This window comes from Magnolia sinica, chromosome 2 (assembly GCF_029962835.1).
Source record: "Magnolia sinica isolate HGM2019 chromosome 2, MsV1, whole genome shotgun sequence".
Lineage (NCBI taxonomy): Eukaryota > Viridiplantae > Streptophyta > Magnoliopsida > Magnoliales > Magnoliaceae > Magnolia > Magnolia sinica.
The window spans coordinates 139809188-139823746 of NC_080574.1; the positions used below are offsets into that span (position 1 = coordinate 139809188).

The following is a 14559-nucleotide window of genomic DNA, read 5'->3' on the forward strand; positions in this document are numbered from 1 at the left end:
GTTGACGAAACCAATTTACAATGGAGGCCATCATCGAAGTACACCTTAAAAATGGACGGCCTGGACATCATATACGTGTGAAACGCTGGCACGTAAAAACATCGTATATATGACATGTGGTCCCGTTACTGGTGGTCTCGTAGACTCTCTATCTTTGCATTTTTTAGGTACGAGACTCGTAATGAACTCTTGCTTTTCGGCTTCCGCCCCTTTTCTATTTTCAGTGCTTGATGGCATACATGGCAACATGGCCCATCTCCATAATATTCAAGGGAACACTGCATGGATGCTCACCCTTCAATGAAAATTCGACTGGGCCCTACATCAAGTGGGATCACTTGTATGTGATATATGGTTGGCTTGAGAAAGCTGATTTAACGGGAGAAATATTCCATGCACAAGTATGGCCTACGTGAAACCAACTCGTGATTGTTGAGTGGGACCCACCAGAGAAGTGAAAATGCATGAGTTTGTTTTTTGGGATGCGGATTGCATCCTATTGCCGCCGGGGTTGCATTAAATGCAAGAGTCATCTTTTGTGTGGTTCACTTGTGTGTTGGATCTGCTTCATTTTTGTGTAGATGCTTTAAAATGATCCTGAGAAGGGATGGACGGCGTGGATAAACAGATACATCACGATGGGCACACCCATGGAACTGCCCATTCGTGGTTAGAGACGGGTGGAGGTAGGACGCAATCCGCATCCTACTTTTCTGAGTTGCCCATTCGTGGTTAGAGACGGGCGGAGGTAGGACGCAATCCGCATCCTATTTTTCTGAGTTGCCCGCGAGAATGGGGCGCGGCTTAGGTGGAGCCCCAGACACACCTAGGTGGGTGGGATCCTTGATTGTGCGGCCCATCTTGATTCATGTATCTTACATCCATTCGTTTATCCCTTTTGAAAGCTTATTTTAAGGTATCATTTAAAAAAAATAAGTAGATTCAAATCTTAGGTGAACCACACCACAGGAAACATTTGTACTTGAATCCTCCCAATTTAAAACTTTTTGGGGGCGCCTGAAATGTTTATTTGCAATCCAACATGCTGATAAGGTCCCAAAGACCTAGGTGAAGCCCGAAACACAAATTTGAGTTTGATCTAAAACTTTTGTGGCCCACAAAAATTTTTAATGGTCAATTGCCACTGTTTTCCGTGGTTGGACAACATAGATGTAAGGAGCATTACATCAAGATGGCCCCACAACGATCTCACCCACTTAGGTGTTTCCAGGATCCGCATAGGGCGCCTGTGAAAACTTACAACGATTTGGCGTAGTACCCATAACAAATTCAGTAACATAACTAATTTTTTTTCATGCTTTGGCAGAGTCATTATTCAAACGCATGCGCTTAGAAATGCACGCTTGCTAGAAACATAAATCAAGCCACCCAGCTGGTGGGGCACACATCGTTAGTAGTCATAACCCAAATTTATCCAAGGACATGAATTAGACTGTTGATTTGACGTGACTTGCCTGTAATCTATGACGGCTTGCCATGACGTTTGTGTCATGTCCGATTATCTATTTTCTTCCCAGTTAGGGTGTTTTTTTTTCTTTTTTTTTTTTAATACGATGCATAGGCATTTAAAACTCAAATTAAATACCCACTGTTAGAATCTATCTAAAATCGTTTGGCACTGTGGATTGGATGGGATTTGAGGGGCTTTCAAATCCCTTGTTTGGAGGGGTTTCAAATCCAAAGGGTTTCAAATCCTCTCAAAGAGGGAGTTTGAAATCGACATTTAGAGCTTGGATTACACTTAAAATAATTTCACTAGTGGCATGTGTAACACGTGTCACTATGCTATCATTATATTTGGCACATAGCTCACTAATGATGATCAACACCTTCCAAACATTATCTATGTAAATCAGTACTAACCAAACATTGTCCAACATAGTCTAAATATTGTCCATGTAAATCAATGATTAAAAATTGTTGGTTAGTTACCTAGACATAATTTTATGCTTGTGACACATTCAAGAGTTGGAGTTTCATCGTTTTTGGGCAAAACACATATTTCAACAAGCTTATTACAATCATTGTGTCAAAAATTACATATCTCACTAATTAGAGATAGTAAAATTTTAGTAATTAAATTCAAACCTCTATAAATATACCATGAATAGCTACCTTTGGATTAAAGTTGATTCACAATATACAGTGCAGGATTTCTAATCCAAGGGGTTATGAATATAGTACATCTATATAAGAGTTTGCTTTTGTACATATGAACTTTCTTCAATTGTCCTTTTACTTCCTTTTAGGTATACCCTTGGAATTTGTTTGGCTGGCTGCAATAGGTGAGATTAAGGTCGATAAAATTGTAAAAGTTACAATAAATGCATGTGTAATATATTATTCTTGGATTAAGTTTATCTCATATTCTAATACTATGTTTAGAACATGTGCATTAAAAATAAATCTTAGAATTTACTTTCAAATTGCATTTGAATTGAACATTGATGAAGCAAAAATCCATCTTCCGTGGGATAGTAATTCTATGTCACACTTTCCAACAAAAGGCTCATTTTCCAAAGCCTATAAAATTAATTTTAATCTTATCTCATACTCCTTCCAAACATGTCATTTCGACTTTCAAAGTTGGATTAGTAATACAATCCTATTTAATACAACTTAATACCTTTCTTCAAACAGGCCCTTAATTACATCATCTTATCTTATGATATGTTTAGGGTTTGTTTGGGCAGTGGGATTAGAAGGGATTAGGTGGGATGGGATTCATCTGGTCTGCCAATTCCACTCCATGTTTGGGAAGAATGGAAAAGCTTGGAATTAGATTAAATGGAATTGCATTGGGTCTTGTGCCAATTTCACTCAATGTTTGGGAAGTTGTGTAGGTCCCACTATGATGTGTGAGCTATATCCACACCGTCCACCCATTTATCGAGATTATTTTAGAGCATGGGCCAAAAAATCAAGTAAATCTAAAGCTCAAGTGGACCCCACCATAGAAAGCAATGAGAATTGAATATTTACCGTTGAAAACTTCTTTGAGGCCACATAAGTTTTGGTTCTACCTCATTTTTAGGCTCATGCCATAAAATGAGGTTACAAAACAAATGAACGGTTTAGATATAACACATTTATGTTTTTCTAAGTAATTTCAAATGATGGTGGGTATATCCATTCAATGCACCATCGTATTATCAACAAAGCATGACATTAATTTTATCCCATGGCAACAGGGGACATTCCCTGCCATGGGTAATAATTATGTTTTCTGAATCCCATCCCACCTAATCCCTTCTAATCCCACTGCCCAAACAGACCCTTACATTATTTATCATCATCTATCGGCATCTGCTTCGACTATTGATCTCAATGTTCGGTTTGTTGGTGCTAAAGTTGCAGTGATAGTATATTTGTTTTTTTTACTATTTTAATGTTAAATCATCATATTTATTCACTAATAATGCTCTTTGATTTAAAGATTAAGAAAAAATGATTGTAAAAGAAATAAAATAGTTACAAAATCTTGTATTAGTCTCATCAAAATATCTCCATTCCATGGATGAGCTCCGGAGGTGGCAACCATTATACTTTTTTTTTACATTATCATGGTAATTGATGCTACAAACATGCTGATGTATTTACTTTTCCTTCGTATTATTATGGTAACCGAGGGTTCAAAGAAGCACTTGTGTTTACCTATGTTCGCTTGAGCCGAGTTTTGGTCACGTGCCGAAGTCAGTGCGCGCGCGTATGAACTATCACCTCCGACAGAGTATCATCAGTGTTTTTCTTTTTATGATTGTGATAAAATAGAGGGAGAAGAGGGGGAAGTGAGGAAGAGAGAGGTACTAGGGTTTTGGTTTTGGAACGATTCTATTCCGTTTTCTCGTGTTTCTTTGATTTGCTTTTCCGGTTTTGCCGCATTCGGAGCCGGAAAGATCGGATTTATCGATTTCGACTCTGCATTTTCAGATTTCTGACCACTTCTGCATCTTTTTTCTCAAGGAAATTGATCTTTTTTTCGGCCATTGATGGGAGAAAAATGGTTTTCCTTTACATTTTTGAGCATTTTATAGCTATTTCTTGAGAAATCTGAGGTATTTTCGTCAATTGATTTATCTGGAGTACCGGTTTTTGTTGTTTCCAGACCGGTTCTCTCTATTGAGAGAACCGGATGCGTTCTCAACCATCCGTATAGTAGAAGACCCGGTTTGGGGTTTTCGGCCGGCATTTAAGGCCATTTTCCGTAGACTTCCGACGAATCTGAGATTTTTCGGACGGCATTTTCGTGAATTCCGAGATATTTGAGGGCATGAAAGAAGGCCTCTTTTCTCGTAAAGAAGTGAAAGAAAATCGTAACGCTTGATCCGGTTTTTTTGAAAGCTGGAATCTTGCCGGTTTGACCGGTTACTGACTGGCAGATCCGACGGTTGATTTCCTGTTCAGATATCGCAAGTACGCGTTGCCTTGTTAATCACCAAACCCTAGTTTTCTCTTTTCCAAGATGTGAAAAAAAAAAAAAAGAAAAAAAGAAAAAAAAGAGCAGCTTTCATGAATCTCACTAATTTCTTGTAGAGGAAGATTGGTTGGTGAGGTAGAGATTGTTGTGTTTCAATGTCATTCAAAAGCATTGTTCGGGAGCTGAGAGAGATGAGAGATGGGATTGGGAGCATGTCAAGGCGTGGGTTAGAAGGGAAGCCGTCGCATAGCCAAGCTCGGTCGCTGACTGTGGCCACTGATGGGGCTGGCTTCATTGCTGTACCGGTTCAGCAGAGCCGCTGGGCGAATCTGCCAGCAGAATTGCTCCTTGATGTGATCCGGCGGCTCGAGGAGAGTGAGACATCGTGGCCTGCGAGGAAGAACGTCGTAGCTTGCGCCTCGGTTTGCAGGTTGTGGAGAGATACTACAAAGGAGATTGTCAAGACGCCTGAGGAATGTGGGAGGCTCACCTTCCCCATTTCCCTGAAGCAGGTTCTTCTCCTTCTTCTTGTAAAATATTAAATCGTTAATCCCTAATGAAGTGAAATGGGTTTTGTGATATGGGGTTTTCTTCTATCTGTAGCCGGGGCCGCGGGACTCCCCGATACAGTGCTTTATCAGAAGGGAGCGAGCTACTTCTACCTACCGGCTGTATCTCGGTCTGAGCCCTGGTATGCAATGTTCTTCATTTACGGTGACCACTGTTTTCTTTCTTTTTTTTTTTTTTTTCCATCCGTTTTGTAAATTAAATTTCTTTTTCCATCTAAAATGTAAGTTTAGATTACTTCTTTGAATCTGTTCTTTGAAACGGTAATCAAAAGGCATATAATTGAGGGAAAAAAGGAAAAAAGAGAACGGGATTCTTTTTGAAAGGCAACGTGAAAAGAGAACGAGAATTACTGGGTTTGTGCTTCAATTTTCTATGGTATTGTCTGTCCTTAGGGTTGTGGATCTGAAATGGTTTCCAGTCTGTTGTTGGGCTGCTATCTTATTCCCCAGTTCACTGCTTAATGAGTCAGCCGAAGTGATTGGAATCCTTGCATTAAGAAAATTAAGCAGAAACAGTTTCCAAAATACAAGAAGGGACTTGAAGCCCCAGCAATTGAAATGAGGAAGATATGATCATTGGCACCCCTAACATCCCAGGCAAACGAAATGTTTGGCCCCGCAGATAAGGTGTTAATTTCCTTGAAAACATCAGAGATAGATTCTGGGATGAATCCTTCCATCTTTCTTTGCCCATTTCAGTACCGTTAAATTGGCCACTTCCCTTCTGATGTGAAGGCCTTGGAAGTGAGTGTAAAACTTAGTGGAGTAAGCTTGAAATGTTGAGTAGATCTTCATTTTACTGGCAATGGGATTTAAAGAGTAAGCTTGAAGCGTTGAGTAGATCTTCATTTTACTGGCAATGTCGTTTTTTTAGTGTTTGTTTACTCCTTGCTACGAAGTTCTGTTTTAATGAGGGTTTTCAATTTGTTCTCAAAAATAAAAATAAAAAATGAAAGAAATTTATTTCAATTTTTTAATAAATTATTTCATTCGCTTTCTCTGTGAAAAGTCAATAGCCATTGGTGAAAATCAGGAGAAGCTTATGATACGAATGAAACTGCACTTAGATCAGATGTGGTTTTTTTAGTGTTTGTTTTACTGGCAATGGGATTTAATCAGTAAGCTTGAAGCATTGAGTAGATCTTCATTTTACTGGCAATGGGGTTTTTTTAGTGTTCGTTTACTGGCAATGGGATTTAATGAGTAAGGTTGAAGTGTTGAGTAGATCTTCATTTTACTGGCAATGGGTTTTTTTTAGTGTTTGTTTACTCCTTGCTACGAAATTCTGTTTTAATGAGGGTTTTCAATTTCTTCTCAAAAATAAAAAAATAAAAAAAATGAAGGAAATTTATTTCAATTTTTTAATAAATTATTTCATTCGCTTTCTCTGTGAAAAGTTAATAGCCATTGGTGAAAATCAGGAGAAGCTTATGGGTCGTTTGGCACCGTGGATTGGAGGGGATTTGAGGGGGTTTCAAATCCCCTGGTTGTTTGGCAGCACAAAGTAACTGGGGGTTTCAAATCTCCTCTTTGAGGGGGTTTGCAATCCACGGTGAGAGCTTGGATTACACCTAAAATCATTTCAATAGTTGCAGGTGTAACATGTGTGTCACTATACACTATCATTCTTTTGGGCACATGGCCCACTAATGATGATCAGCACCATCCAAACATTTTCCATGTAAATCAGCACCGTCCAAACATTGTCCATGTTAATCAACAATTAAAAATCGTCGGTTAGTCACTCAGACATGATCTTGTGCTTGCGGCCCATTCGAGACTTGGAATTTCATCATTTTCAGGCGAAGCATATATTTCAGTGGGCTTATCACAACCATTGTGTCAAAAATTACATATCTCACTAATTAGAGATATTAAAGTTGATTTAGTAATTAAATTCAAACCCTTGTAAATATACCATGCATAGGTACTTTTGGATTAAAGTTGATTCACACTCCAGGGTGCCAAACACACTGCGAGGATTGCAAATCCAGGGGGTTCCGAATCCAGGGGGTTCCAAATCCACGCTCCCAAACAGGCCCTTATGATATGAATGAAACTGCACTTAGATCAGATGCAACTTATATGGAACTGTTGAGAATGTCTGTATTAGAGACATTTCATGTACAGGAAGATAACCTCTAATGGAATTTTGGGTAGTTGCGCTTGATGTTTGGATACTTTAATTACTTTATTATAGCAATCAGTTATTTGTTCAAATCTCCCAGTTTTTCTAAAATTTTATTATATTACTCTTACCCTCTGTCAAGGATGCTGACTGACGTAATTGAAGCTGAGTAATTTCTATATACGATTTTTTTTTTTCAATCGATGTCTTCTGATGAAAATTACTATGTTCCTGTGGCTATGGTGGGATATTGATTTCCTTCTTCACTGGAAAGAAAAAAAAATGTGTTGAAAGCTATAATATAAAATTCTAGAATGTACTTCAGGCTATTAAGTTGGATGATGCTGACAGTTTTAATGGAATTGCAGCACTGCTGGGGGAGAATGGCAAATTGCTGTTTGCTGCCAGAAAGTTTAGACGTGCTACAAGCACAGAGTTTGTGATCTCGTTGGCCTCTGATGATTTCTCCCGAGCAAGCAACACATACATCGGAAAACTTAGGCAATCTTATCTATAATTCACTCTGATGTTCTGAACATTTTCTCTGTACTTGTTTTTCCTGGTCCTCATTGTTCATGTGAAACTTGTACCAGGTCAAATTTTCTGGGCACCAAGTTCACAGTCTATGACAGCCAGGCTCCGTATTATACTGCAATTTCCTCAAATAGCCATCTGAATCGAAGAATCCATTCCAAACAGGTATCCCCAAGAGTACCTGCTGGCAACTATAACATTGCTACCATCTCATATGAGCTTAATGTCCTTCGGACAAGAGGCCCGAGGAGAATGCAATGCACCATGCATTCCATCCCTGTCTCTGCAATTCAGGAAGGTGGGACTGCCCCAACCCCGACTGGATTTCATCACTCCATTGAGGAACAATTCTCTGTTTTATCAGTGACAAAACCCAAGGACCCAGTTGTGGATTTTGGCTCTACAAGCCTCTCTGAGCCACTGCGTTCAATCCAGGGCACCCGCGAGCCACTGGTTTTGAAGAATAAAGCTCCTAGATGGCATGAGCAGTTACAGTGCTGGTGCTTAAATTTCAGAGGGCGAGTTACAGTGGCCTCCGTCAAGAACTTCCAGCTTGTGGCAGCTGTGGAGCCTTCCCACCAGGTTTCATTAGTGGAGCAGGAAAAAGTAATCCTTCAGTTTGGAAAGATAGGCAAAGATATCTTCACAATGGACTATCGTTACCCACTATCTGCATTCCAGGCATTTGCAATCTGCTTGAGCAGCTTTGATACCAAGCCAGCATGTGAATGACTGAGCTATTGCCTTGAACAGTCGCTTCTTTGGTTCCATCACTGTCACTGATGCTTTGCTTCCTCCAAAGCCGGTGCTGTAAATAAATTCTTCAATAGAAGCTCTATCTCTTCCATCTGCCTTTTGTCATCACTGAGTGTCTTAGCTGTGCAGGCATTAGTTTACATTTCGGCATGATGGCAGGGACTCAAGTTGTGTTGTAAGCTTCATATTTTGTTTATCTTTGCAGATGAAGGTAATCTGCAATCTCTCTTCCAAATATGTGGCAGTCTCTTTGCTGTATTTCATATTTGATTTTGTAGAGATACAATGGAATCATTTCTGTTGCTGAAAGAATATTATTCATTCCTTCATTTGTCTTCTTGATTTATGTGATTGAAGAGACTCAAATTGGAAAATGCAATGTGGATTCATTGTAGTACATTAGTGCACTTCTTAACATAAAGCTGCAGCATGGACAACATGTATTTCAAATAGAAGCGTTACCATCCTTCTATTCTTATTATACTGTTATATTCTATTATTATTATTATTATTATTATTATTATTATTATTATTATTGTACTGCATACATTCATTATATTTAATATTCTTGGAGAAGTGGTAGCAGATACACCAACTTTAGCCGTAGCCTTCATAGAATCATTTGCTACCTCCACCTTCCTTGGCATGGTGAGTGCTGCCATTGCCATTTGTTGCAGAAGAGGGACCCTTATTTTTGCCCTTTTCTTTCTCTGTACAGCCATAACGGCAACCATGATGCCGGGGCTTCTGAGGGTTGTCTTGATCAGACTCACTAGATTCCAGGAAAAGGCCTCTGAGGCACCTTCTTCTCACGACGGGCTCAGATGTGAGTTTTTGAACCGGGGTTATGTTGAAATCAGCCTTGTGAGTTTTGAAGGTTTCCATTCCGCGCTTTTCTTTGGTAGGTTCAGCTGGCTTGTCGGAGAGGGTCAAGTGAATCCCAGGGCTTCTTTCGTCACAGGAACTGTTTAACAGAACCGAGTTGTTGATACTCTGCACATTGTTGTTAACGCATGTGGTAATCCTTGGTGTACTGCTCCTTGGATTATTAGATCTTTCCTTTGAGCCGTCTTCCCCATCACTGGTCACTTCGGCACTGTCATCTTTGTTGAGCTTGTAGCCCCTTTGAATGTGTACTGAGCCTTCTTGAGAACCTGAACTCATGGATGCTCCTTTATTGTCACCAGCCAAGGTTACGACACTCGCTGAGCGCTCATCCCCAGGCTGCATTGGATGCTGTGCAGCCATCTTGTAGACAAATCTCGATACACCTTCCCTGATTTCCTTATGCAGGGCTTGGTGTTCCCCATTGTATATTGGAGCCCTCAAGTGCATTTCATTGTCTGTGCTCCTGCCCCTTGGGTTGGTGTGAGTCTCAATTTTGCTTGTTTTTGTAGTGGGAACTGTTGGCGGTCCATCCTTTCCATCAACAGGTGTTTGCTTCTCCAACGGCTTTGTTTTCATATCCGTCATTTCTGTTGCGGATTGAATACCCATCTCTGACTGAATTTTGGAGCTAGATGCCATTCCGAGAGGCTTACTGTCCCTCTTTTCCTTCTGTTCTTCTTCCTCTTTGGCCGTCTCTTCTGAAATTGCTTTGGGTTTCTCATTTTTGGTTGCTTCTGGCTTTGTTTCTGATTTTGGCTCCGGATGAAGATGAACAGGAACAGAAGTGGCCTCTGATGCTGGTGGATGAGCAGGGGGCTCCACAGCAACCTCAGAAGCAGGCGTAACCAGTGTCTTGGAGCCTGATACCTTTCCAAGCTGGTTTTCCCCTTCAGCTGGCTGAGAGGTTGCTTCTGATGGTGTTTTGTCCTGTGATTTGGTTTGCTGCTGGGTTGGTGGCTGCAAAGCTGGCTCAGACGAGTCTTCTGGCTTAGGGTCTTGAGAGAGTGTCTGAGATAATGCAGGTAGGGGTTGAACTACTTCGGGATACGTTGGTTTGGGTTGAGAAGTTGGCCTAGATGGTGATGGGGGCTGAGAGTCTCTCTGACGGGCTGCTGTTTGTGCCTGAGGGGCCACTCGAGATGGAGATGGTGGTTGAGAAGTCATTCGAGTGGCTGGTTGTGATTGAGAAGTAGTGTGTGGAGATGGAAGCTGAGATGCTGCTCGGGTAGGTTGAGAGCTTGGGCGAGAAGGAGATGTGGGCTGAGAGGTCCTTTGACTCACTGGTTGAGACTGAGAAGCTGCACGAGATGGAGATGTTGGCTGAGAGGTCTTTTGACTCGCTGGTTGAGGCTGAGAAGCTGCGCGAGATGGAGATGTTGGCTGGGCTGGTTGAGACTGAGCAGCTGTGCGAGATGGAGATGTTGGCTGAGAGGTCTTTTGACTCTCTGGTTGAGACTGAGCAGCCATGCGAGATGGAGATGTTGGCTGAGAGGTCTTTTGACTTGCTGGTTGAGACTGGGCAGCTGTGCGAGATGGAGATGTTGGCTGAGAGGTCTTTTGACTCTCTGGTTGAGACTGAGCAGCCATGCGAGATGGAGATGTTGGGTGAGAGGTCTTTTGACTCACTGGTTGAGACTGAGCAGCTGTGCGAGGTGGAGATGTTGGCTGAGAGGCCTTTTGACTTGCTGGTTGAGACTGAGAAGCTGTGCGAGATGGAGATGTTGGCTTGGAGGCAGTTCGAGTGGATGGTTGGGGCTGAGAAGCTGTGCGAGATGGTGATGGGGGCTGAGAGGCTGCCCGAGTTGCAGGCTGTGCCTGAGAAGCGCGAGATGGAGATGGAGGCTGAGAGGTTGTTCGAGTCACAGGTTGTGACTGAGAGGCCATGCGAGATGGAGATGGAGGCTGAGATGTCGTTCGCATTGCTGCTGGTGCCTGGGGGGGCGTGCGAGGTGGAGATAATGGTTGAGAGGCCATTCCAGTCTCTGGTTGTGACTGAGAGGCTGCAGGAGGTGGAGATGTGGGCTGAGAGGCTGTTTGAGCAGCTGTTTGTGGCTTAGTGGGCGTGCGAGGTGGAGATGGGGGCTGAGAGGCTGTTTGAGCAGCTGTTTGTGGCTTAGTGGGCGTGCGAGGTGGAGATGGGGGCTGAGAGGCTGTTTGAGCAGCTGGTTGTGGCTTAGAGGTTGTGCGAGGTGGAGATGGGGGCTGAGAGGCTTTTTGAGTAGCTGGCTGTGGCTGAGTAGCTGTGCGAGATGGGGATGGTGGTTGAGAGGCTGTCTGAGCGGTAGGCTGCAATTGAAATGCTGTGCGAGATGGAGAAGGGGGCTGAGAGGTGGTTCGAATCACTGGTAGTGACTGAGAGTCTGTGAGGGGAGATGCAGGCTGAGCTTGGGGTGGCGGAGGCCGAAATAGGAGGCGCTGGGTTGGTCGAGGCGGTTGAGATTGAGCAGGTGGAGGCTGAGGTGTAGCTAGTGGGTTGGACCAGCTGGGGAACCAGTTGCGGAATCGCTGCCTCGCTGTCTGATCCGCCATTGCTGCGGACTACAAAGATGATTTTGGATGAAAAAGGGTGAATTCGGGCTGTTTGTTTTGATTTTTTATTTTTCTTTTTGCAAGAAGAAGATGAAGAAGATTGAGGATGGATACGGAAGAGGGGCTTTGGTGAAAGGGGCTGATATAGGTATGCTGGATGACATCTTTTTTTCCCTGTGCATATAGATATGCATCTGATTCTTTGAAATTTCTGGAGTTTCGAGATAGGCATCCGTAGGCAGCGGCTGCCATCCAACCTCTACTATTCCGGCCTTTTAATGGAATCCTCTTGTGAAAAAAACTGATATTCTTTTCCTGTCTTCCTTGCTTGTCAGGTCTAGTATCCCCTTTTGTTTTATCAAAACCTCAGTCCTTGGCAATTTTCTTACCGGGAGTTGATACTCTGGCTGCCAGCGGTATGCAACTCCATATGCTAGCCCCCAGAAATTGTATATCAGGCATACATTAGCTTGTATTAAACCAACTAAAATGTGGAAAGCCTCTAAATCACATTTCCAAATTCCTTTTGTTTGAACAATCATATAACTAGTTTTTTTTGTTGTTATTGTTGTTCTTGAATCGGGACTGTTGGATATGTGTATTTTAAACTGTCCAATGAATATTATACACAGATCTGATAGTCAATCAAGCAAGCCTAATTTTTTGGTTTACGATACATCCAAATGAGGAACTACAGTTTCGGCAGTTAATTTGAATTATTTGTATTAGACGTTTGTGACTTCTGAGTAACTTATGAGTGCATGCGTATCATACATCACACTCTGGCAGGGTATGAAAGATTTTCTCTTTTCTTATAAGCCTCATCTTTTCTAAATTTGGGGACTAAATCGTGGTTTTGGAGGATTTATTTATTTGGCATGAGATCCAATCCAATCATCAGTTAGGATTACCTTTGATGGGCCATACCCCCAACCTCACAATCCTAAAACCCATTTTATTGGAGGAATTCTTGGGAAAGAATGATAGATGTCCATAGAGAAGACAATATTCCTTTGACTGCCCAAGCAAAGCTCTCTGATCCAAGGGTTAGGATTGTATAATTGGTACGAATTCTGGGATGAGCCCATCAAAGATGCATCTTACCCATTGATGTGGTTAGATTTCATTACACGTTTCCACATTGAGCGTCAGCTATTTGATACTGTTTTGAATTTATTACACTGATAATAATATAAGCAAGCAAATTTAACAAATTCATTTCATTTGCTAAGATGAAAATTGCGATTGAATTATTCCCAACAATGGCAATCTAAGTGCCAGGGCCTGTCAACAGGCTGGGCTTCTAGTTGGCTTTGGCCAGGATTCTCAACTGTTCAAGCTGGACCTCTATTCAAAATTTTATTGACAGCCCTACTCAGTGCTCTTGCAGATCTTTGGAACATTGATGGAATAAAAGGGTGTGGCAACTCTTCCACCGTGTATTTATCTCTGTCCATCCAAATCAAAATAATGAATCATTTGGATGATGGGGCAGAAGCTGAAAGCAAAGCTGATGGTTAGAGTACTATCAGATGGTTAGAGCCATTCTGGTAACGTGAATTTGACTGCATCCTCTACAACCTATGTACAAAAAGGCTTTTTCTACAACTCTGCTTGTGTGGCTTGCTGTGGAATGCGTACAGAATCCAACCTGTCTGAAGGGCTGTCCCACCAAGAAAGTGGGATGTCCCAAAAATAAGGCCGATCCAACTATCACTTGCGCGCTGAAGTTTTTGGGAGCATCCCGTGGCACACCTAATGATCACCAGGTTATGATAATTGCAGGACTGGCAGCAGCGGTTACTGATTTTTGGTATACAACAAAAAGTACTTGTATCTAGTATAGGATATGTTACTACCTTTTGGATTGGACCCAAATAATTTTCGCAAAACATTTGGATTGAGTAGACCTGATTGTTGGGGCATCCAATCCAATCCTAGGACTCACTTGATGAGCAGGTTGGATGGCAAAGATGATTCAGGTGGTTGGAGTGGGCTCTATTTTTTTGGACATTTAAAGGCTGCGTTGAACTCTTCTTTTTTTTTTTTTTTTGGCTTTCTTCTGATAATATGAATGCTTATGGAAAGTGAGTGGTCTATTTTCTGGAAATATCCGATCTCAGGTGGAGCATTTCTGATGTGCATTTTTGGAAGAGCTGGAATTATGGGCAGGATATCTCTGAAGAAAACACCCCAACATTGGCGGACCAGGATATTCCAGTCATGGTTGGTCCATCCATCCATCAATCCATTGGCATGTCCAAGAAATCATGGGACCCACTGTTACCATAAACAGAAAACTCTGTGATTCCTCCACCGATTAAACAAACAATGTCTTTTCACCCTTTCCCTTCCCTCTTTTAATTAAACGTAGCCGGACCTCATCTTCCACTTTAAAATAGTGGTGCATAGAGTTTCGAGTCATACAGTACAAGTCTTGCATAACTTTTGAGTTGCAAGGAACGACTTAGGACTTGATGTGGATGAGATCCACCCTGTCCATCAAGTTTCCAAGGGCCTAAAAATCAAGCAGGTGGGCTATTGCACGGGAAACCAGTTGAGATCGTCCATTGTAATCGTCTAAATTGTATGCCATCCAATCCACTCCTATGAGATGCCACACCAGGATGAAACGGATTTCCCAAAAATCAGGACATTCCGAGACTCATGTGGGTTACATCATGTGAATTTATACATGATTCCATGGTAAGATCCAC

General features: G+C 41.8%; 2 protein-coding genes across 2 annotated transcripts; one reads left to right on the forward strand and one right to left on the reverse strand.

Annotated features, from left to right (window-relative positions):
* The first annotated feature begins 3769 nt into the window (after positions 1 to 3769).
* LOC131237967 (tubby-like F-box protein 5) lies at positions 3770 to 8754 on the forward strand. Its single transcript, XM_058236091.1, has 4 exons — positions 3770 to 4950; positions 5042 to 5129; positions 7504 to 7636; positions 7729 to 8754. Exons 1-4 carry the CDS (start codon positions 4594 to 4596, stop codon positions 8399 to 8401), a joined length of 1251 nt encoding a protein of 416 aa, XP_058092074.1. The 5' UTR covers positions 3770 to 4593; the 3' UTR covers positions 8402 to 8754.
* A 123-nt stretch (positions 8755 to 8877) lies between these two features.
* Positions 8878 to 12010, reverse strand: LOC131237966 (uncharacterized). Its single transcript, XM_058236090.1, has one exon. It carries the CDS (start codon positions 11840 to 11842, stop codon positions 9044 to 9046), a length of 2799 nt encoding a protein of 932 aa, XP_058092073.1. The 5' UTR covers positions 11843 to 12010; the 3' UTR covers positions 8878 to 9043.
* Positions 12011 to 14559: the final 2549 nt, after the last annotated feature.